At 34.4% G+C, this 26,062-nt stretch overlaps 1 protein-coding gene across 1 annotated transcript in view; it reads right to left on the bottom strand.

Moving 5' to 3' along the window:
• Nucleotides 1-8,625: 8,625 nt before the first annotated feature.
• The window catches only part of LOC100372880 (uncharacterized), a 29,926-nt gene continuing 12,489 nt past the window's right edge, over nucleotides 8,626-26,062 (bottom strand). Inside the window, exons 6-16 of the mRNA XM_006818265.3 lie at nucleotides 24,576-24,665; nucleotides 23,900-23,977; nucleotides 22,664-22,735; nucleotides 20,691-20,771; nucleotides 19,463-19,570; nucleotides 18,514-18,642; nucleotides 13,355-13,462; nucleotides 12,935-12,976; nucleotides 11,941-12,057; nucleotides 11,025-11,102; nucleotides 8,626-9,823 (exon numbers count right to left, since the gene is read on the bottom strand). Coding sequence (XP_006818328.2) covers nucleotides 9,290-9,823; nucleotides 11,025-11,102; nucleotides 11,941-12,057; nucleotides 12,935-12,976; nucleotides 13,355-13,462; nucleotides 18,514-18,642; nucleotides 19,463-19,570; nucleotides 20,691-20,771; nucleotides 22,664-22,735; nucleotides 23,900-23,977; nucleotides 24,576-24,665 — 1,437 coding nt within the window. The 3' untranslated portion in view covers nucleotides 8,626-9,289. The remainder of the gene's footprint in view (nucleotides 9,824-11,024; nucleotides 11,103-11,940; nucleotides 12,058-12,934; nucleotides 12,977-13,354; nucleotides 13,463-18,513; nucleotides 18,643-19,462; nucleotides 19,571-20,690; nucleotides 20,772-22,663; nucleotides 22,736-23,899; nucleotides 23,978-24,575; nucleotides 24,666-26,062) is intronic.

The following is a 26,062-nucleotide window of genomic DNA, read 5'->3' as shown; positions in this document are numbered from 1 at the left end:
TTACGACCAAATGACGGGGTTTTATTCGTTATTTCTGATGTTCGTTATGTAAACAATCTCCACACGTTGCCTATAAAATGTACAAGAAAGTAACGTTTTTCTAGATAAACAACTAACTTTCATTAGAGACAATGGCAAATTTCTGAACATAACTGACTGGAAACATACCACTTGTCTTTTATCTTCTTTGTCCGACTCGATGTGCAAATTTCTGCAAATATCCCCTAGAACGTCAATAAAATGAGTCTCAAATTGAAAATAAGTTTTTTTTTGACGCAAATTTCAAAATCAAAATTGAAAGGAAGATGTCGCCCCACCACAGGCATAACTTCGAGAACCACAGCTAAATATTAAATTGTTACTGCTTACCAATCCATCAATTGAAATTGAAAAACAAAAATGTTAGTTTCTAGAAAATGTTAGGAATTCACTTGGCCGTCATTTGGCACGGACCTATATTAAATCAAAGGCAATGAAAGACAAATACAAGAAAATTACAGTACTTTATTTGAGAAACAGATTCTCTGGTTCACTTTTCAGATGCTATATCCAAATTGGAGGTCTTCGAAACTGAATTGTGAAAGAAGATAATTACTTGGTGATATGATTTTATTTTGATTTTCACTTTAAAATGTTAATTTTAGTGAAATCGCTCATGGTTGAATATAAAGAAAGCAATATACGACAAATAATTCACGTATTTCAGATTCGTTGACAGATGTACACATATGAATAATGAGAGCCATTATTATGATTAATTACTCCCAGGATACTCCCAGAACAAGACCAAACAACTAAATGAGCAAAACACGTATTCGCATAAAAGAGGCATACGCTAATCGTAATTTTATAGCATTACGTTAAACGAAAACAAACATAACAGCTGTGAGTGATATGTACAGTGTGTTTGTTTCTTTATTATGTTGAATCAACTATATACAAACAAGGAAAATCGGGAGAAATTGGAAACATTCACGTATTCAAAATATTTCATTAAGATTACTTCAATAGATACAACAATAAATACAGGTCAAAAAACAGTATCTAGTTCAGTATAATACTGAATTTCTAGTTACAATATATGTCACAGTGGATGTCAACATTTTGTGAGTTTTACTGAAGGCAATTCATAACTGGCAATAACAAAGTGGTTATCTCGACCAATTATATATTTTTTTAACTTTTGAGCGACGGCGTCCTTCGTCGAAGATCACAGTCATTTCAGTAATTAAATTGTGAAATTAATTATCTTTGCAGGCGTGCTAAAAACCTTCAAAATGATTCATTAAATGATTCTTAAAGGCCACCGGCCCATTTCACAAAATACATTCTCAGAATGTGTGCTTTATGCTAACATAGCTAGTTTTGTGATTATTTGGTCAGATTTATTCGACATAATGGAATAAATTTATAATGTTTTTATACATAGGGCATTTTAAAACGAAGTGGAATTCATCCTCCTCTATTTCAAGGGATTCACATATTTTACACATTCTCTGTTCTACCTCCAGTTCCACTAATCTACCCTCTTCTATTTCTAGCCTATGACTAGAGCACCTGATACAAGCAAGAGCCCTTTTTAATTTTAATTTCATCAATTTCTTCACAATACCTGGAAGCTAACGGAAAATAAGGTTAAGTTGATGCATCAGTTATGAAATCGATAGAGCACATCGTATATATAATTCCCCAAATGTGAGAGGTTCTAAACCAGTTGTAGCCAGATTTGTGAAATATAAAGATAAGGAATTGGTACGAGGAAGTGCATACACATTAAAGAACTCAAATATCTCAATTGATGTGGACTTTACCCAGAATACAAGACAAATTAGAAAGGCACTCTTCGCGTAGAAGAAAGAATTTACAGTCGATAGTTCGTCCAGTGAGCAGCCGACTTCAAGTACGTTGATCTCGCGTAACAATGCTTTTCGTATATCTGGTCAATTGCACACAACATCTCCATGTTCTCGAGCGACCTTTCGGCGAATGTTCGCGAGTAACTTCTCCCTTATCATAGGTACAAGTAATTCTCCACAAGTTTGTTCGTCTTTTCCCTGTAGGCCTGGGATGTGACTTTCAATAGAGTCGTAGAAATGCCTTGAACGGTTGGTTGGTTGTTTTAGTTGCCATAGTGCCGTCATATGGGCGGCGATAAGTAAATGATCTTGTCCATATCTAGTGACAGGTTTCAATCATCATTCTGTGAGACTTGTATGAACTGCTCTGTGATCTCCTGCTATCAGTGTTGCCCTCTAGAATAACAGCGTTCCTCTGCAAGCAAGAATCATGTATCTCTTCGTTGTTGTGTTGCAGAAGCCATTGACTATCATCCATCTCTACATCCTGAAACTGAGAATTATAACCAATTCAAACTTTCCTAGGCAATCCCCTGTTTTAGTGAATTTATTCTTTGTATTATTCTGTGCTTTGTTTCCTAGGATTATTTTGAGAAGTATTGAAGCCAGGAGCTTTAACTTGATATTTTGGTGTGTTTGTATTTCATTTCCTGTACTATTGTCTTGTCTACCCCATTCTAGCAGTGAAAGAACCCCCTGTCCAGTGTGAGTTCTATGGGTGCCCCTCTCAATAGCAATAAACAGGCATACTCAATGAAATGCACCACGGTTTCCCAATATGGTCAAAACAAAAATACTTACATTCACTATACACGATAAATGAAAAACAATACTATACAATAAATGGAAACATGATGTAAATAAAAACAGGTTTAAATACCAGTGTACCATTAATAATGATTTATTCCACAACTTAGGTTGAAAATAGTGATAATCGTTGTCGGTAGCATTGTTTCTTAGCTAAAATACAAAGGTAGAAAACGAAAAACCGAGACACGATTCTCTAGCCTACAGCGTTGTGAACCTCCTGTGCAATTCGCATGTCATTTTCGTAACAGAAAGGGTTAACACATGACATTCTCAATCGTCGGAATAAAGCAGAGTAGCGATACTGTCCTTCAGGTCATCCATTAGACAAACATTTGTACGGCATATGCACAATTGTATTAACCAGTATCTAAGCTTTCAGATGATGTACAGGCTGTAATGGTAGCATGCTTCAGAGAATGCTTGAATTACAGGTCAAGTATTTAACAAGTCTGTACACCTGTTGCTACATTAATGGTGTTAACAGACATACTAAAGCATTACATTTGGTTGAAAGATTATCGCAATAACATTTTTCAGGTCAAAAATGGCTCCCATAACCCCACTTCCATCCATCCTTGATCTTGAATACTATGGGTATTAAGTAATATTTGTTGAGACATTTATACAGTTGGCTGTGAACTGTTCAAGTATAAGATTTAATACTGGTTATATGTCTATATTTTCTGGTAACTGGCTATACCTCTTTGTAAAAAAATCAATTTTCCTTTCCTGAAATGTAAGCACATGTAACTGCTTTATATAGGTTGTGGGGTGAAGCAATATATTCTTCTGCAGCTTTCAAGATCCGCCAAATTTTATATTAATGATTGTCCGGCGTCGTTGACGGCAGCTACGTCAACATTTTATACTTTCAACTTCATGGAAAATGTCCGATTGGTTTTTAACTTGGTATATATGTACCTTGGGCGGACCTTTCCCAGATTAATTAAGTTTGAATACCACTTTGTACTCATGACACGTACCAGGGACAATTGTCATGATGATTCCATATATGTCACCAATATTTATAATATTTTGTTTTCCAATAAACTAGTTGTCGCACACTTTATATGTCACTGGAGTCTAAACCGCTGTCAGTTACCTTAGCGTTAACACTGACTATTTCATCGGTTTAAGTTCGTCAAGGTGATAAGTTTCGTTCATAAAACTGAATCCGTATCATTCACTCGTGTGACACTAATATCTAAGTTACGAGGAATACGCAAAGCCGGGAAAGTTATATGGAAGGTCCTTAAATTTGCATAAGAAATCTGTTAAAGTACGTGCAAAGTGCATAATACTGCATGCAAAAGCGGGAAAAGTGCTTGACAAATGTTGCGTGAATTAACCTCTGATAAGTCAACACTTTGATTTCAAAGTAATTACAGATTACCAAAGTTTAACTTTTTTTCAGCAACACTTGGCTGAAACGTGTTAAGAGTGCATTGATTCGAAAACTTCCGTTAAAAATTGCTTTGGTCAAATTTAGTACGTCTAAGAAGTTGGCAGTTATTTTTTTTAATAAGGTCTGGGTTAGCAGGCTCAATGAGTTAAGTTGAGTGGGACATAGGCTTGTGAAGAGCCTAAGAGACCCAATATATAAGCAATGTGGTTTGTGTTCTATATTTATTAAAAGTCAATAAATTTACCTGCAAAGTTTGTAATGCTGCTTGCAGGGATGGAAAAGTGGCGTATAAAGTCGGGAACGTTACGTGCAAAATAGGTAAACCTACGTAGAATGTATGAGATGATACGTTATTAGTAGAAGGTTGAATTGGAAGGTCTGTAAAACACCCGCCATTTTCCACGGAAAAGTAGAGTACGTTAAATGGTAAGTCCTGAAACTTACGAAGTCGATATGAAGTCGACACAATTACGTGCAAAGCAGGTAATACTATGTGCAGAGTCTGTCAATAAATTCTGAATTTATTGGTAACATTTTTTTAAAGTTGCGTGCAAAATAGGGAAAGTTACATAGAAAGCCTTAAACTTGCGTAAAAACTGTGGAAGACTGTACAAATCTGCTTGTGAAACTGGTTAGATTACTGTGAAAGCCTGTAAAATTGCATCCACAATTGGTAAAGTTACGAATAACTTTTGTATTGCTATGTGCTAAACGTTGAAGCTAGAAAGTTGCGTGGAAAGTTACACTGCTGTGTGTGAGGTATGTAAGAGCTAAATCAAAAATTGGTAAAGTTACGTGGAAAGGCTGGGAAGTAAATTCAAGGTTCGTGAAGTTAATTGAAAAGATTTACGTGGAAAATGTGTAGAATTGCTGGCAAATATGGGAAAGTTACGTGAAAAGTATTTTATTGCTACCTGGTAAGTGTGCAAAGTTACGTCAAAAACCTTGTGTGCAAAGATGGCAATGTTACGTGACAAGTCTTCAAAATTGCGTACAAAGTTGGTGAAGTTACGTAGAAAGTCTGCACAGCTACGTAGAAAGTATGTAAAGTCTGCAAATGTACGTGCAATGATGAAAAAGTCTTAATAGCTACGTACGATGTGTGCAATTTCGCGTGTGAAGATATAATGTTACGAGAAAACTTTGCATGCAAAGTAGCTAAATTTAAATGGGATACTGCAAAGTTACGTGCAAAGTTGAAAAAGTTATGAGAAAAGTCTGTACATCTGCTTGCCCGGTCTGCAAATTTTCAGGCAATAATGGAAAAGTCTGTATTGCTACATGACAAGTCTACAAAGTTGCGTGCAAGGTTGAAAACGTTAGATGGAAACACTGCAATCGTAAATTTAGATGGAAAACGTGCAAAGCTGGTAAAGGTACGTGAAAAGTTGTTACAGCTAATTGCCAAGTCTGTAAATAAGCATGCAAAGTTAGTAAAATTGCGTGACAATTAATTCTGCAAACTTACGCGCAAATTTGAGAAAGGTATGTGAAAAGACTTTTTAGCTACTTACCAAGTTATGACATGTGTATGCAAAGTTGGTAAATTACGTGAAAAGTCTTTATTGCCGCGTGGCCTCAGCTTTAACCCTTGGCAGATTTCACCACGATTTACTGTATTTCGCACGCCCTCAAACGATTATAAGATTCACCTGAGCTCATTTGCATTACCAAATCACGATAGAGACAACATATTACTTGGTAACATCAAAAATGGTTAAATATAGAAATCAACGTGATGCTAGCTCTTTCTCTGTGAACGAGCCCACTGACCATCAAATGTAGAACCTAGTGCTGTATCGAAGGGATATGATGTGTTTGTTGCAACGAAGAACGGATCGAACAAGTCGACATGTTTTGTTTTTCGACGTGCAGTTTACTTAATTACGGTTTGCACAAATATTCCATTACATCGTCTTCACTCACTTGTCCACAAACAATTGTCAACGTTAGAATAATAAATTTTGGAAACGTGTAAACGAATATAGACCCTCTGTTCTTGACTCCCGGCGACTCAGCTACGCGCCACCATTGTTTTAATCTGTGATGACATTTGTGATACAGTGATGCTGATTGGTGGCGCCAGCTCCTTGGCGCGGCCCGGGGAGGGGGAGCTACTTCCACGTTAAGTGGGTAGGGGTGTGCAGCCCACCTCTCGTAAACCATACTCACTTTTGGACTATTTTTTCTATTTAATATACCCACTTCTAAACACACGCGTTTTCAGCCAAAAAACAAAACACCAAGCTCACAACTTTCGCAACCAGTGAGCGCATCCGGGCGATGCATTTTATGCAGCCTTATCCAGTATTTGGCTTTGAATATAACGACCTGTGAAAAAGTAAATAAATGCTACACACTTCTAAACCAAAACATTAATAAATGACCACCCACTTCTAAACAAAATAACGTGAAATGACACCCAAGTCGGGCGTCACATATTGGCACCCGTATTGCACTTCTATGCACCCCCCCCCCCCCAGTAAAGTACAAGTACAGTAAAATACAGCTTTTCCTAACACGATCACGCACGGGTTTGTGGGTCAGTTAGGAATGCTATTCGGATGATAGTAGAACGTCTGTATAGCTCTTTGGCAAGTATGTAAGTTTCTACGCAAAGTTAGTAAAGTTACGTGATTACGTGAAAAGTATTGCTAAAGGCAAGTCTGTAAATTTGCGTCGGAAGTCAGTATAAATACGTGGCATGTCTGCCAAGTTGGTAAAGTTCCATGTAAAAGTCCACAAAGTTGGTAAAGTTACACGGAAAGCCTACACAATTGCGTAGAAAGTAAGTAAAAGGTGTGGAAGTGTGAAATATTGCGTGCAAAGTTGGTAACTACATTGAAAGTCTGTATAGTCCAAAGTAGGTAAAGTTATGTGAAAAGTCTGCGACGTTACACAATTGCGTACGAAGTAAGTAGAGGAGACTGGAAAGCGTAAAACATCGAGTGCAAATTACGTTGAATGTCACTACAAGTGCGTGGCAGTTTATGGAAAAAACCACACAACTGTGCACGAAGTAAAGAAACGTGGATGCATTTAACATTGCGTGCAAAGTTGTTGTGGAACCTCTGTATCCTCGGGGGCGGACATCCGGGCATTTTCACCGCCTGGCAACCTGCGGCGGTGAAAACAAAGGCCCAAAACTCGCAGAAAACGGTACTTTGGGATGATTGTTGAGACTCCTCTGAACAGTGTAACAAGATTAGCCCTACGTGTGTAACATATATAAATTTGGCTGTTCGGGATTACTTCAAAGTTGAGTTTGTGTTGTTTTCTGGAATTTTCACCGGCTCGACCGGCGTTCCACAGCAGCGCACACAGAGCCCATAGAAATGCGTGTACAGTGGTGCGCGTCGTAGCAACGTGGAACGTCTTGTGACGTAGCTCCGCTCCCGAGGATAGCTACTTGGCAGTTTTTCAAAATTTGTGGGGGATAGAGTAGTGCGCTTTCGGTAGTGCTCGATGATAGAATAAACAGTCAAATGTGGATGCAAAAAAAACACGGTGTGGTTTATTGCTCAACCAACTGGCATAGTAACAGGTTACACATGAAAAAGGCGCCCCAAACTCTGAAACTAGCCTTTTATATAGGTGCGTATCGAACGTGATAGTAAATAATACATGCAAGTAAATGATACTATTTTGTAAAAAAATACTCAGAAGAATTCTTCATATGAAAAGATAAACGAATTAAACAAATACAAATGTACATTATGAATCTCCGGCAAAATTTGCATACAAAGTTGGTAATGTTATGTGAAAATTCAGTATTGTTACGTGGCAAGTTAGTGAAGTTTCATACAAAGTAAGTGAAGTTGCGTCACAAGTCAACACAGTTACGTGCAAAGTTGGTAAAGTTACGTGAAAATCTATTAAGCTTCTTGCTAAGTAGGTTTAATAACGTATTTTTGTGTGCAAAGTTGATAAAGTTAAAAAGAAAACTCTGCAAATGTGCATGCAAAGTAGTTATTTTAGATGGAAAGCCTGCAAAGTTTTGTGCAATGAAGGTGGATTTTCGTAAAGTCTTTTATAACTACTTGTCAAGTTAGCAAATTTGCATGAAAAGAAGGGAAATTTAGATGGAAAGCATGTAAAGTTACGTGCAAGGTTGGTAATGTTACGTGGAAAGGCTGTATAACTACAAGTGTGCACATTTGCATGCACAGTTGGTAAATTTATGGGGAAATGTGCATGGTAAATTTAGATGAAAAGCAGTCTGCAAATTAGAATGTATAGTTGGTTAAGTTATGTGACATGACTGCAAGGGTGGAATATTTGTATAGAAGTTGATGAAAGTTACGAGGAAAAAGGTATGCATTGCTAAGTTGCAAAGATGCGAGCAAAGTTGATAAAATTGTTACATTACGTTACGTTACGTACTAAGTTAGTGAAAGTACATGTATGCAAAGTTGGTAAAGTTACTTGGAAAGTCTGTATTGCTACAAGGCAAGTTTGTAATTTGGTATTATAACAATAATCATTATTATATCTTATGTTTAAGTATGGTGGTAAATAAAACTTATTGACTCAGACAGTTATTGCAAACAGAAGTTTGATTTATGTTGTGTTTATTCATTCAGCATAATGAAATATTTAGTTACCTCAGAGATGGTCAATATTCAGTTTTAATGACCCGAAGAGGAAATTATTGACCAAGACGCAGCTGAGGTTAATAATTCCCTTTGAGGGTTGTTGACCTCCAAAAGAAGAGTGTATAAATGAAATAATAAAATCAACAAGGTTTTTTATTTGTCCAAGATTCTATTGTATATATCTACAGTGTTCATATACAAACCAAGTTCAGTCAACTTTACTTCAAAATCGTCACAATTGAAAATGTGTAATTATTAAATTAAATTGAAATCATTCAGCAATTTTAGCCATGAAACTGGGTGCCTGAATAATACCGAAGTTCTTGCCCTGCTTCATAATTTCCAGCATTGTAATGCATGTTCTATTGAAGATATGTTTCTTGCATCTCATTTCCATGCTTGTGCCATTCTCAATTTTCCATATCCATACTAGTTTTTGCATATGACGTATTGTCCCGAACATTGTTGTCATATATGAATATTCGTGCATATGATGTATTCTCCTCTACATAACCGCCATATATAGATGATTGTGCAAATGACACATTCTCCGCTTGTTTATTGATATATACAGATGTTCGTAATTTGTTCTCTCCTTTATTGTACTGATCAATGGGAGTCGCTTAATCAGATTCATCCTCCTCATTGCTGTTCAGATCCATTGAAGTCAGTGAATAACAATCAGCATTTTCTAAATCTTGTTGTTTTCTCTCCAGAAGCTGTGTCAAGTCATCAACTTCTTCACCAGATGGTGCAGGGTTTGTTTTCTTTACTTCTTTCTTGATGGCCAGATAATCTGCATCCTCAACATCGTTACCATTACCCGTCGACTGAATAGTTAGATACATTCCCTGCTCATTCACACATTTCATTGTCTTCAATGATTGTAATGCATTTTCTAAATCTTGTTTTCTCTCCAGAAGCTGTGTCAAGTCATCAAATTCTTCACCAGATGGTGCAGGGTTTGTTTTCTTAACATCTTCCTTGATAGCTAGATATTCTTCATCCTCATCATCGTTACCATTACCCACTGACTGAATAGTTGGATACATTCCCTGCTCATTTACACATTTCATTGTCTTCAATGATTGTAATGCAATCACCATTTCTTGTAAGATGATACATGTATGATGATTTGGTTTCTTATGGTGGTGTGCCTACAATTATAGAACAAGTAAATAATTAATAAGCGTCCATGCAAATTGATATCAGTTTAGATAATAATCTTGAATAATATGGTTACATTGCAGAGATCCATGCTATCACATACTGCCTGAGTGAATACTTTGCAGTATTCTCATGAAAACCTTATATAATCTTTTCACATCAAAATATTAAGGAAATTAGCAGCACTATTAAACAACAATATATAACATACTGGAGAGAGAATATGATAAATGAAAAAACAAAACTGCCAACATACATTAAATTTAGAATGAATTACAATCTGGAAAGATACCTTAATGTTTTGGATAATAATCAAAGAATATCAATGGCTAGATTCAGAACAAGTAGTCATAATCTAGCCATTGAAAAGGGCAGACATACCAATCCAAAAACCCCATTAGAAAATAGAATTTGTAAACAATGCACATTACAGGAAGTTGATGTCGAATTACACTTTCTTTAAGTTTGCCCACGATATCAAACAAATAGAAATGATTTGATTTCAGTATTTTATTCCCCAAAGAAATCATTCCCAACCTGCAAAATTCACATATTTAATGAAAAGTAATGACAAAAATATAATTAAACTTTTAGGGGAATTTCTGCATAAATCATTCATTTTAAGAAATGAGTTTTCTTTGGATATAATGCCTTGACTCTTTTTTACTATTTTATATGTTTTCTTACTTTGCTATTATTTTAATCATTTATATATTTATTGCTGTAAACCAATAGAAAATTTGTACTTCTAAGGATGCAATAAAATTATTATTATTATTATTTCCTGCTTGTAGTCATAATTTAGAGATATGACAACCCGAAAATGCCAATGAAAAGTATTTGTACCTACGTGATTATTTAGGTTTACTAGCAAACAGGGACTGAAGTAAATATATATTGCTGACAATAGTAAAATGTGAATCAAACTACAACATGTCATTTTCAAAATTGCAAATTTTCATGAAATGCCAACTAAGATTTGACTTAGGAGTCGAAGTTATGAGCAGACTGTCACATTCTTGTGGTAAGTACATAGAAATATCAGAATATGTTTTTTTTTCAAAACCAAAATACAAGTTTCGTGAAAGTGATATGCAGGGACACTTCCAAGATGATCAGTGTGTAATTTTGTATATCAAAAATGAAAGATTTAATTAATTTAATTATTAATTAATTAAGTTCTTAGTTTACCTTAGGAATAACCCTGTCACATTTGTCACAAGACACCGTTGACCCGTCCTTGTCTCCAAAGACTTGATCCTCATAGTCCTGTAAAAATCAAAGACAGAAGTCATCAGTTTATTGATTTTGATAAGTATGGCACAGTTACGTTTTTGTGAATAAACTATTACAAACGTATTTGTATGTGTATGTGTAACTAGATCAGAGCCTGAGGTCACATCTTTTCCTGCTTTTGCCAGGCAGCCTGGTGATACCAATATAGTCCAGAGTAAGTTAAGTGTAAAGTTAATTCCTATTCTGCCCAAGACAACTTAGCAAGACAACAACAGCAAGACTGGTACTATAAAAACATTAAATATTCAGTTTTAATTTTGATATTTTGCTGAAATCTGTTGAATTAAATCCATGTCACCATGCAAAATTTCAACAGAACTCATTTTTATTCAGTGAAAAATCCAAGAATTTGAAACCTAGCAACTATAAATACTTTTAAAGTAATTTTTAGTTTCCGAGAATTCATGTGCAACGAAAATAAAACAAAGAATATATTCCAGTTTGACTGTACTAATGTATCATTCACCATACGAATGATGTCTACAGTTGTTTGAATAAATCAAGAATAATCACACAGTACTGTTTATCAGTTACCAAACAATGATTTATAAATATACACTGCAAACTCATTCCAACTCTTAAGAGTTAATTTTAATGAAAAATCATGATAATACTTTGAAACAGGTATGACGTCAAGTTTATTTTATACAGTGATCTCAGCAACTTGTCATGAAATCTAACTTCTGGTATTCGTACTAAAAATCAACTCACTGAACAGAATACCATGTGCAAAGAAATTAAATCAGTAATGTTTAATGTAATTTTATTCAGCTGAGTTTGCAGACTAGCTTCGCAATAATGTTCATATTACCTTGATTATTTGTACAATTGTCTTCCCATCTTCATTTCTTGCAGCCTTTGTGACCTTGATAATAACCTTTACATATTTCATCAATCGGCGATGTGTGGCAAAATTTACATGCTTTTCCTGATGAGAAGAAAAAATTTTTCACCTAAATGATATGTGCATCAACTCATGAAGCCATGCTAGGATATCTCAATACTATGTTCCAATTATATATTGTTGTATTATGTCAGCTGTTCTATTAATTTAACAAATGCCATTCATTGGTTTTGTCGGTTTCTACTTAATACCAGTACGTTTATTCATTTGCAGAAATATTTTTTTTTTTATTCTGAGCGAATTTCAAAATATTTTTTATTCTACTTGGTCAGATCACATGGGGCTTTCATAATCTTCAAATCCCATCTTGTACCTATTTTAATTTGTTGAAGAAGTAATGCATGTTAATATCCAATAACAGAAGGATATTACAAGAATTCTGTATAGTATGCACAAAGGTAGTAAAATGACAGTATCGACCAACACATAGGACAGGTTTTTTTAATGTAGTGCTTTAAACTTTTCACCACCAGTTCCCTCTTTTCATCACAAATTCACAAAATAGTCCGCTTTATAGTCTGAGTTTTCTTCAGAAAATTGGGACAAAACAAATTTTGAGAAAAAACTAAAAATTTACTAAAATTCTGTCTGTTGGCTCCAAAATTAGTGTTGAATTTCCAGAAATAGAAAAAAAAATGCAGAAAAATTTGGGCAAGAAAGTCTGGTGATGAAATACAGTACTGGTAGTTGAGATGCAATTGACTCATGCAAAACCCAGTATTAATATTATTATTGTAACTTGATGTTCACATGGAATTAATTCCCGCTATTTTTGTGGAAGGAATAAATCAGTTAAAGTAAAATGGCCAAAAGATTGCAGATACCCATTGCAATATCGCAATATTACAGCAAGCTGTAACTTATGAAAATACTATGACAAATGTATAACAATATTAAATACCTGATTCTTACAATTGGATCCAAATAGCAAATGATATGCTCCCTGCAATGAATAAGACATTAAATATTTATATTTAATTGGTAATGTATACACAGACTTGCCAATATTGCTTGTATGGTGCTGAGTTAAAATTACATTTCAATTCTTAAATTCTTTGAAATATGTCTTTTGCTAGTTCGTCTAATTAGTGATGTGAAAGATACGTCACAAATGAAAATACAGATGGACTGTCAACTCATTGATAAAGTTACACCGAATTAGAAGAGAGATAAACAGAATGCCACTTCTTTGACACTGACAGGCAGACTAACTGTCCGTCCAACAGACAGACAGACAGACAGACAGACAGACAGACAGACAGACATTGGACATATTGACTGTAAAAGTCAGAAAGATGTGAGTGACACAGTTTGCACTTACTTTTTTTCTTCTACCAAAATCTGATATTATCTTGCCATGATTTATGATGAAACTCTGGTTTGCACATAATTTACATGGTACATCATCCAATACCTGTTCAAGTTTATCCTAAAAAAAAACATAAATTAAAAAAAATATTAAAATAAAGAAACTATAACCTTATCATCAGTATTTCTAACTACAGATCTGAAAATCTTAAGGAGGCCTTTTTCGCGATTATCATAAAAAATTACCTCTCCCAGCAACATTGAGAGAACGACTGCACATTCTCAGAATAAATTAATTACTGTAAAATACTTTATTTTCGCTTGCAACTTTTTTTACTATTTTCGCTGAAGGAATGATTCAGTGAAAATAAATTATACCATTTTTCCTATATTTTACATTCAACTCATCAAAAAATCAATGAAAATAAATTCCATACAAAACACTCAAAAAGTCTTTTCAGTGAAAATTTATTCCAGAGTATAATTAAATATTTTTGCTTAGCCTAATTCAAACTGAGAAAGTCAGTGGACAAATGTCATTTATTTGTAAGCAAACTGTTTTTTACTTTTTCAACAGATTTTCCTGCTTTCTAAGTTACTTGGAATGCATATAACAAAGAGACCAACTTTGATATAACTATGTGTGTGTGAGCACATTTGCCAAAGCTTTTCACAAGATACATAGAAATAGTTTTCTATTATCCCCAGACATCTTATAATATACATTTTATGGGTGGCTACCAACTTGAAGATGTATAAGGCCAGAAAAAAAAATTGTTTTGTTGCCCTCAGTGACCAATCAAAAAATATGAAATACCGGGTCGCGTTTTTTTTGTTTATCTTGGTATTTTTAATAGGCCCAAATATTAAAAAATCACCATTTTAAGCAGTAAAAAAGTGTTTCCTCTAAAAATTAAGGATCCCGGACTGTTGTTTGAACCTCGGGTTGATCTGTATTTTTCTGACATGTTCCGAATACTATGAAGTCCATATACCTTGGCTATTTATGATACTCTTAGTTTTCACGAATTTAAAAAAAAAAAAAAAAAATTCTTTTTTTTGGCCTAATAATTATATTGTTTCACTATAAATGCAAAACATGTGGTCAATATTTGATAAACATTTCATTTACTGTAAAACATACTTTATATTAGCTGGAATTAATTTTTCTAAAAAGACATTTTGTATGAAGTTTATTCTCAAGTATAATATAAAAAGTATTTTCGCTTGATTTTATTTTGATTGATTTATTCCTTCAACAAAAATAGGTAACAAAACTGAAACTGGTATAATAATATATCTGCCCAAAACTGTATAGTTTTGCTTTAAAATTAAATGGATGTGGATCGACCCCCCCCCTCCCTCTTCTTCACACACACATGACAGCAAAGCAGCTGGAGAACACAGTTGTTGTCTTACCATTGCAAAATTCTGACTACAATTAGAAAATGAGTCATTTATAAATTTATAAAAACAAGTCATTGTCAATAACATGTCCTCAACCCAGTTTTTAGTGACTGTCAACAATAGTTCCAAATAATTATTTACACTCACGTGACAGACATGATACAAAGTGTGGAGCCAGTTTACTTGTGCCTTACTTTATTCTGCTCATGACATTCATAATGCATTTCTAGCATTAAAATGATGAACATGACCAGTCTAGCCATGTTAGCAATATGGCTCCAAAAACAGTATTCTTTAATCAAAGAAAGCTTAGAAAGAACTCCCATGTGCTGAGAGTATTGGAGACACATTAAATATAATTCGAAATTACTTAGCTGAAAACTAATTATGCAAATCAGAAAATTAATATGACCAGATTTGAGTGTAAAACTAATGAGGTCTGCGCAATGTAACAGAAAATCTATGTCTCCAAGTTTAATTGAAATGTGATTAGAACCAAAAAATTATGAATTATTATGCTTATTAGGGAATTAATATGAACAGATTTTTACCCCAAACTAATTAGGTTTGTACATTGTCCTAGAGCATCTTTGTACTAAGTTTCATTGAAATGGAATAATCAGTACCGTGAAAACTCCAAAATTTCGACCCCTCTAAAAATTCGGCCACCTATTTATTTGCCGGGTTTCGGTGTTATATTTACCTCAAAATTTTCGACTCCACTAAAAATTGCCGACTCATTCTTATTCGAAAATTGCGACCAGTTTTAGTTTTCCCCCAAACGAAAAAAAAACCGATGTGAGCGTTCAAACGGGACCTTCCTCGAAGGCATGAATCCGGGTTTCTGATTGACTGAGAGATTTTTATTTTATTGGTAACGAAAATATATTCTAAATAAACGAAGTTTCAAATAAAAACGAACACAAAAATCTCGGCATGCTGCGTTTCTGAATTGTTGATTATTACTGTACTCAGTAGTGATTATAATAATGTACACAAAATAAATTTGTTGAATGGTTATGAAATACAAATAAAAGTCAACTTAGTTTCATCGTAAGCGAATGATTCCGGTCTCATATAAACGTTTGATGCTGTAGGATATCCGCCATGTTCTCTTAGGTCAAATCGCTAATTAACCAATCAAAAAGCTGGATGATGCCAACGTGTTCAAATTACCATAGCTTATTTAAATATGTTAATGTATTGAACGCAATGCAAAAGAGATTGATGTTGTAGTACGATATTTTGGCTTGGATTTTGATGCGAAAACGGCATGATTTTTTTTAAATAAAAAAATTAGTTGTTTTTAAAAAATAAACTGGTCATCTGAAGAATAATTTAACATTGTTCACAGTGATAACAGCTCATTCTCGAAAGGAAGCTTACCCGCTCACGCTAGTCACGATAAAAATCATACACGTGTACTCTTGAATAGACAGACGTCAATGACTACGGTAAAACTTAGACTCTATTTTAGCCGGCAGGATTGATTGAAATGTCCGAAAAATGACGCCAAAATACACCTTAAAAGTCCCATTTTATTTTCTTAAATCCCATTTTATTTTTTAATCCAAGGGCGAATTTACGGCAGAATTTGGTCCCTCAAATAAGGGACACGTGAGCTTTGATTCTAACCGGATACATTGCACTGGGTCGGGGAGATAGTTTGCTAAACTTCCATGTATCTTTTGTCCAATGGGTACCTGTACTTCGAACATTCGCAAGTTTTCCTAGGTAGTGCGAGACAGCTTTGTCTTTTGACCTATTAGTTTTGTGCTGACCTCTTCTCCGCGTCTTGATGTTTTGTTTTGCTTGTCATAATACTCACTGATTGATGACTTTGTTTAGATTTTGAGTTACAACTCGGCCACGACCTTTGCTTTTACCGTGAAACATGAGGAAGTTTACGTCAATTGACGGACATTGCATTTTTTAAAAACTAATGAAGCACACTGTCTATCATCCCCATTTTTTCATTTGCTGATTTCTATTCTGAAAAATTCGACCGTTCGAAAATGCACCTTAATTTTGACTCTAAAAACACGTCACATTTCTAACACCAATTATTTAAAACCGGTCGAAATTTTGGAGTTTTTACGGTACTTTAGATATCAGTGTGAAAGCTTAAAATTGGTTAATTATGCAAATTAGGTAATTAATATGTACAGATTTTAACCCACAATTATTCAGGTCTGTCTATTGTCCTACAGCATCCATGTACATTCATTGATATGTGATGTATAGTACCTGAGATATCAGTGTGAAAGTTGGTTAATTATGCAAATTAGGTGATTAATATGCACAAATATTTACCGGAAACTAATTGGGTCTGCATAATTCTAGATTCATTGAAATGTGATGATTAGTACTTTAGATATCAGTAGAAAAGCTGAAAATTAATTATGCAAATTAGGTAATTAATATGCACAATTATTTACCCTAAAACTAATCAGGTCTCTGCATAGTCCTAAAGGATCTATGTACCAAGTTTCATTGAAATGCGATGATTAGTACTTGAGATACCCGTGGAAAAGCTGAAAATTAACTAATTATGCAAATTAGGTGATTAATATGCACAAATATTTATCGAAAACAATCAATCTCTGCATAGTCCTTGAGTTTGTAAGTACCAAGTTTCATTGAAATGTAATGCTAACTACTTATATCAAATGCTGAAAATTAATTAATTATGCAAATTAGGTAATTAATATGTACTGATATTACCATAAAAACTATCAGGTCTGTGCAGTGTCGTATGACATCTATGTACCAAGTTTCATTGAAATGTGATGATTAGTACTTGAGATATCAGTGGAAAAACCGAAAATTGACTAATCATTATGCAAATTAGGTAATTAGTATCCACGGATTATTACCAAAAAATAATCAAAACCTAGCATTAGTTCAGAGCATCTATGTACCAAGTTTCATTAAAATCCAATGAGTGGTTGTTTAGATATCAGTGGAACAGTCATGGAACCACTAAAAAATAGCTAATTATCATGCAAATTAGGTAATTAATATGCACGGATTTTTACCAAAAATTAATCAAATCTGCGCATATGTTCAGAGCATCTATGTACCAAGTTTCATCAAAATCTAATGAGTGGTTCTTTAGATATCAGTGGAACAGTCATAGAACAGCTAAAAATTAGCTAATTATCATGCAAATTAGGTAATTAACGAGCATGGATTTTTACCAAAACCTAATCAAATCTGTGCATTGGCCCAGAGCATCTATGCACCAAGTTTCATCAAAAACCGATGTATGGTTCTTGAGATAGCAGTGGAACAGTCGGACACACATACACACACACACATACAGACACACTAACTGCAAAGACTCCCATTTTGTGCTTCGCACATGGGAGTCAAAAACAAAATGGCCATATAGCCACAAGTCAGCCATTTTGAAACAAATCTGGGAAACATATCCATGCATGACTGAGATCTGGTTCCATAATGACAGAAATGCTAAATTGATAAATTGTTTGCACTAAAATGGTCGCCATTCAGCCATCTTGAATTAGATTATGAAACAAATGCATATACATATGTATGATATAATGTGTTAAGTTTGAATGAAATCAGCCCGGGGCATGTCTGAGATACAGGTGCGAATGGATGCACAAACGCACAGTTGCACAAGGGTGAAATTACAAGTCCCTGTTTTCGTCCGAACGGGGACTAATAATCTGACCGTCTTCAAATCAATTCCTGATTGCTTAAACAAAAATATTATATAATAATTGTTGATATACTTACAACAAATGCAAAAGCATTAGATCTTAAATTAGGGTTAACTAGTTTCTTGAAGACACTCATCAAGCTCATCAGTTTTGTATAACACAGTCGCATAGCAACATGTTTGGGCTCAGGGTGGATTAGTAGATTCTATAGTAAACACAAATATTCATTATAATAACAATCATAATTGGATAATGCTTCAAATAATCCTTACCATATCATTTTCTGGTATACAACACAGGTTTGATATAAGCCAACTTTGATTATGACAAAGGTAAATAACTTATTTCAAAGTTTAAGTCAGGTAGCTTTTAGTGAGTATCGCATAGTCTTTTTTCAGTTTTTTTCCCAATTCCCGTTACTTAGGACCACTGAAGCAAAGTGATATATAAATAGTCTGTTTGTAAACATGTGGGCAATTCAACTATGTTGAAATTAGGGTGCATTATGCTTTCTATCAGATTAAAATAGACAGAATCTGTTGCAGCACTGAATTATTAACAGTTTCATTGAAAGTGATATTAATTTCACTATTTTGATGTTTTTAGCAATTTTCACAGGGTTTTAATTTCACAAACTTGCCGGTAAAATAATTGGATCTATTGTCATTTTACATGTTCACGCAAGTTTTTAGCAAATTTTACTTATCAGTGAAAATAGCGAATGTAAAATCCTGTGAATAATGAATGCAGTTATATTTTTGGATATCGTTGACTGATACTATACATTGTGCAAACAACCAGTGAACATGCATATTAGAGATTTCATCAAGTGAACAACTTATGGAGAGTGCGTTGTCAATCATAGTTCAATGTATTTACCAACATGCAGTACAAACATCAATGTTGAAAATGACATGTTCTTGTCATATTGCATGTTTAAAGGGTTCACAATATTTTGAGATCGCTTCTATTTCCTTTGTGCTATGAGGCAAAACATTGAGAATATTGTAATTATAGATACATACCTTTGAAGTGTCTTTTGGTATTTCTTCGTAACATACTAAACACAGATCATATTGTCCAGTCTTTCGGATTATTTTGTCTTGCTTCAACCTTTGTGAAACACTCATTCTCTAGAGTGAAATAAAAAGCAAGTTTATTATTAGGTCCACTAGTTATTTACCCCAACTTTGCCATCTTTCAAAAAATAAACCTTCATAATGTTTTCTATATTTTTTTCAAACATATTGAACAAAGCCATTTAAAAAATTATTATCCTTATGTCCATCTGTTCCAAACTTAAAGGAAATATGAAAAAAAAAAATATTTTTAATGTGCAAAATGTTATTCAGTGAAACAATTCTCCAAAATATTGGCTGAGATGGGTGGAATTAAAATCATAACAAGTTTTTACAAGATGGAATTATTTAGAAGAAGGAGGAGAATGAGGTGGTGAAAAATTGTTTCATTCACTGACAAGAATGTCTTGGTAGATGAATGTTAAGAATGTCTTGGTAGATGAATGTTAAGAATGTCTTGGTAGATGAATGTTAAGAATGTCTTGATAGATAAATGTTAAGAATGTCTTGATACATGAATGTTAAGAATGTCTTGGTAGATGAATGTTAAGAATGTCTTGATACATGAATGTTACGAATGTCTTGATACATGAATGTTACGAATGTCTTGATACATGAATGTTACGAATGTCTTGATACATGAATGTTAAGAATGTCTTGGTAGATGAATGTTAAGAATGTCTTGGTAGATGAATGTTAAGAATGTCTTGGTAGATGAATGTTAAGAATGTCTTGGTAGATGAATGTTAAGAATGTCTTGGTAGATGAATGTTAAGAATGTCTTGGTAGATGAATGTTAAGAATGTCTTGATAGATGAATGTTAAGAATGTCTTGGTAGATGAATGTTAAGAATGTCTTGGTAGATGAATGTTAAGAATGTCTTGGTAGATGAATGTTAAGAATGTCTTTGTAAATGAATGTTAAGAATGTCTTGGTAGATGAATGTTAAAAACGTGAATCGAGGAAGTATTTGTAGACACTTCCTTGTTGTTCACACAGTATGGAAGATCATCTAAATATCAATATGGTGTTATGGCGATTTAAATAATGCACCACCTCATGTAATCATTAGTATAATTCTTGCAATTGACCAGTGGCTCTGACCTTGCACTTAGTGAAAAACTCAAGCAAGGTTGGAGTGGTGTAGAGGTGAATGTTAGGTATTCAACTCACAGTACTGCTTGTTAGTAATTCCACTAAAGTTTTGTATTTCCCATCACCTTCAGTCAAACTGTTTGGATCAAGTATTGCATTCTGTAAAAAAAAAAAAAAAAAAACATTTCGAACACAAAACTGTCATTCGCACTGTCGAATGCAACATTGTTCTATTTTTGTGACAACATGACAGGCCTGTGTGAAAATTTCTTCGTGAAATGGAAAATCACTAAGCATCAACTATGGATTTTTTTCGTTTCACAGACCTCCCACTGAATCTCTGGTACAGTCAACACAGTGATAAGGCATGCACAAAATTACACCAAGTGTTCATTATCAGAATTTTACCTTATCCTTTTCACCACCAGACTTTCTCGCCCAAATTTGTTTTCACTTTTTTCTTATTTCTGGAAATGAACCCTAATTTTGGAGCCAACAGACAAAATTTTAATCAATTTTCATTTTTTACTCATTAAACAAATTTGGCTATTTTTGTCCCATTCTTCTGAAAGAAAGTGCATACTATAAACAGGACCATTTTTTTGTGAATTTGTGATGAAAAAAAGAAACTGGTGGTGAAAAGGTTAACCTAGCTTATTAGTCCCCGTTTGGACATAGTCCAAAAACGGGGACTTATGTTTTGCCCTGTGTGCGTCCGTGCGTGCATGCGTGCGTGCATGCGTGCGTGCATGCGTCCGTGAACACCTGTATCTCGAACATGCATGGACCGATTAAGTTCAAACTTCACTCATACATCACACATTATATGGGACATATGCACATGCATTTTTTTTCATGATCCGATTAACGATAGCTGAATAGCGGCCATTTTAAGGCCGAAAATGCATCAATATCGCACATTTTCACCATTCCGGACCCGGATCTCAGTTATGCATGAACGGATTTTGTTCAAATTTGGTACATACATTAAACATAATAGGACCTTGATGCACGTCATTTTTTTTTTTTTGGATCGGGTTTGAAATGGCCGACTGGCGACCATTTTGTTTTAAAGAATTCAGTTCTGGATCCGTATCTAAGACATGTCTGGATTGATCAAGTTCGAACTTCACACACACAAGGTACATCATGTCAAAAATATGTATGTGCATTTGTTTCATGATCTCATTAACGATAGCCAAATGGCGGCCACTTTAAGGCCGAAAATGCATTGAAATCGCACATTTTCACCATTCCGTACCCAGATCTCAGTTATGCATGGACGGATTTTGTTCAAATTTGGTACATACATTAAACATAATAGGACCTTGATGCACGTCTTTTTTTTTTTTCGGATCAAGTTCGACTGGCGGCCATTTTGTTTTAAAGAATTCAGTTCTGGATCCGTATCCGAGACATGTCTGGATTGATCAAGTTCAAACTTCACACACACATGGTACATCATATCACAAATATGTATGTGCATTTTCATGATCTCATTAACGATAGCCAAATGGAGCGCTTTAAGGCCGAAAATGCATTGAAATCGCACATTTTCACCATTCCGGACCCGGATCTCAGTTATGCATGGACGGATTTTGTTCAAATTTGGTACATACATTAAACATAATAGGACCTTAATGCACGTCTTTTTTTTTTCGGATCAAGTTCGAAATGGCCGACTGGTGGCCATTTTATTAAAGAATTCAGTTCTGGATCCGTATCCAAGACATGTCTGGATTGATCAAGTTCAAACTTCACACACACATGGTACATCATGTCACAAATAGATATGTGCATTTGTTTCATGATCCGCTTAACAATAGTTGAATGATGGCCATTTTAAAGCCGAAAATGCAGTCATGCATGGATGGATTTTGTTCAGATTTAGTACAATGTGTTGTACATATGCAGGTGCATTTCGGTCATGATCTGCTTTGAATGTATATGTCACTCAAATATGAACGGAACGGGGACGTGTCATTGACAATATCTTGTTCAATGAAAATTTGACTGAAATACTTATAATTATAATAATATATTATTATTACAATACTAATATCTTTTTTATGATCTATAAGATTCACAGCATGTCTTTCACTCTCTAGATGATCTGACAGAATCTGTATTGAAATAAAAAAAAATATATTAGATGTAATTAAGTGAGAGTTCTTAAAAACCACTGTTTTGAGGTACAGTATTGCCCTGCATGTCATGTATGAGATTACATAAATGATGAGAGTCTACGACCAAAATGATATATGTTTTAGTAATCACGTTACATAAATCATGAGCACCTACACATATTATTTAAGATCTACTATACAGGAAATACAATTTTTTATTTGAAACGTCCTTGTATAAGACAGGGTCCATAGCACCAATAGCCAAATGATTTCCGAGACTTTTCCAAACATTTTCCAAAACTTTCTTGCATTTTTCAAGGACATTTTGGCCCTTAATTCAGGGCAACATCATCACCAAAGCTCATCAAAGTTCTGAGAATATGGTAGTTCCCTGGAAAGAACAGGCCTTTCTAAAATGAATTAATAACTATGAAGAAATTTAAAGACTTTTCAACGATTTTTTTTTATTTTTTCTGTAATTTAAAGACAACTCAAAGATTTTCCAGACCTCACAAAATCCAAAGACTTTCAAAGGATTTTCCCAACGCTATGGACCCTGTAAGAGCAATTAACAGTATTCAAGTTGATTATAATACCAATATAGAATAGAATATATTTATTTTTAATATGCTAATTTAACCCTACACTCTCGCATAATGAGTACAGAGGACACTCATTATTATGGTGAAAAGTGTGAGACTTACAGTTGAATTTGAATTCTCACTGTGAGAAAGTTTTTTTCTATATATAGTCTCATACTTTTTAACCTTTTTACCATCAGACTTTCTCGCCCAAATTTGTCTGCAATTTTTTTCTTACATATTCTTCAATATTTCTGAAATCGAACCCTAATTTTGGAGTCAACAGACAAAATTTTAGTCAATTTTCAGTTTTTGCTCAAACAATTTGGCTATTTTTGTCCCAATCTCCAGAAGAAAAAGTGCAGACTATAAAACAAAATTATTTAGTGAATTTGTGATGAAAAGAGGGAACTGGTGGTGAAATAAACTAAAATAGCAATAAAAAGTGTTGATGTAGTACGTCATTGCAAGAAAGCACAAAACACAGTTACTGGATTGTTTTGTTTGTACATAACATAGAAAACAATCACAGGACAAAAATAACATAAATCAATGTCTGAAAACTACATGTATACATTACCTCTGCCTCGCGTATAAACACTTTGCATAATGTGCAATAATTCTTTGACTCAAAACGACTGAATGGATATCCCGTTTCCTGTATAAAAAATTATGATGTTATCACCATGTATATATTTATATAGCACAAATTATAAAATAAGGATATTTAATTTTCAACAATTGGTTAATATTTTAAACAAATTACTGTTCAATAGACAAGTTTCAAGTTACGCCATTAAAAAACTTTGGGTACTCGGGTGTAATTTCCTCTGCGTAGGGAGGGGGTGATTTCTACACTTAAATGTTCAGAATTCAGGGAACAGGAAAAAACAGCAAATAAATTCAGCGGGCTAGAAATTAAACCACCTGCCACCCCCTGCTACAACTTGAAACTCATCTATTCTTTAAATAGATACGAGAAAGATTATCGCTGATTTTAAAATGTAATATGCCTGAGACAAAAATAAAAAGTTTTTCAACACTCATTCATTTACATTTACTTTCATGAACTTATGTATGTATGTATGTATGTATGTCGAGTGATATGCATTAATCTCCCAATTTGTGTGATTTCTTCATCGTATATTAAACCAATTGCTTATCTTAAAATCCTTGATAAAAGCTAACAATACACATTTTGACTTCTGTTAACAGACTTCAAAAATAATTTCAACAGAAAACTGAATGATACTTACCCCTGCAGCCAAAATAAACGGTGGCAAAGGTTTCTCTATATCTTTTTTCTTTGCATCTTGCTTTTTTGGAGGTGGTGGAACTGGAACATTCTAAAGAAAAACAGATGGGCATGAATAAATATACCCCATTATGCCATGCCTTTGTACTAACTTAGAACAAAACCATTACGACCAACATGGCCGCCAAGAGGCTATTTTGAAACAAATCAAACAAACCGCTGAGCATCAGTACCCATGTCATGTGTGATGTTTTAACAAATTGAAACAAGAGTTGGCAGAGCCATCTCGATGCTGGGAAAATAAAGAGTATTTAAAGGTGTGTTTTGGAGCAATGGGTTGGCGAACAGGCAGAAAAGCAATTTCAAAAACTTTGACTTTGTTTTAATGAAAACTTGAAGTAGACATGAGGGTACGTGTTATTATTTATTTATTTTGGAAATCATGTTTGTTTATTTATTTTAAACCTTAGAAATGACTACTGTTCAACTCGGGACGTTTAATTGTACTTAGCGTATTGACTATGACAATCAGCCAATTCGAGAAAAACAGTCAACAATGACTAAATGCATGGCCACAGCCAAATCGCTGTTTAATTGAAATAAAAAAAAATCAAAGAAAACAGAGAAGAGAAACACCAGCGATGTAGTTGAACAACAGACATTACGGCAGCCATGTTTGTTTCACCTCGATCAATACAGTATTACCCACGATGCACTATTCCCATAAGCGTGGGTATGTGTAGTTCATAGCCAAGCATGCTGCGGTCAAGAACAAGGTAAGACATTACGCGACCCGACCATCTCGATTTGCCATCGATTTCCGGGTTCGTTTCATACAAGAAGATCGATACGCACTACACCGCCAAGTGTAGTAGACATAATCCCGATGGCAATAGGAAGTTCGAAGGAAGCTAATACAATCAACTGATTTATAACAGACGAAGTCAATGGAAATCACTTTTCAGTCCTCGTATTTAAATGGGTTGGTAAACAAGAGACGATGGCAACTCCACGTTGTGGCAAATTTACACACTACTGCAGTTTGACTAATGTTTACAAACACCACGGTCAGTCACACAAAGTCCCCCAAATTCAAAAGGGATTTTTTAAATGCGTTGGGGAACACGAGACGAACAATCGTGCATACTCAGATGACGACTCCACGTTATAACGTAGCGTGAAAATGGCAATTTAAACTTTGCTTGCAGATTTTCCCGGGACAGATTTACATAATACTACAGATCGATACCATGGCCAGTCACACAAAATCCATCAAAAGGGAACTGCAAGTTGTATAATGCCAAAACAGTAGCATGACTTTCGAAATACGTTCGCTTTTATCCACTGTACACCAGTAAATGTCTTCCCGTTTGCAAAAACACAAAGCCTAAACTATCAGAAATTTGTAACCCACAATTCGAGTGATGGTATAACAAAATAACTCATCATTTGTAAATTCAATCCATCGAAAAAGTATAAACATTTTCA

Source organism: Saccoglossus kowalevskii, chromosome 13, assembly GCF_978046115.1.
Source record: "Saccoglossus kowalevskii chromosome 13, keSacKowa6.1, whole genome shotgun sequence".
NCBI lineage: Eukaryota > Metazoa > Hemichordata > Enteropneusta > Harrimaniidae > Saccoglossus > Saccoglossus kowalevskii.
The sequence above is the reverse complement of the archived record's forward strand: the minus strand, read 5'-3'. Positions and strand labels throughout refer to the sequence as shown.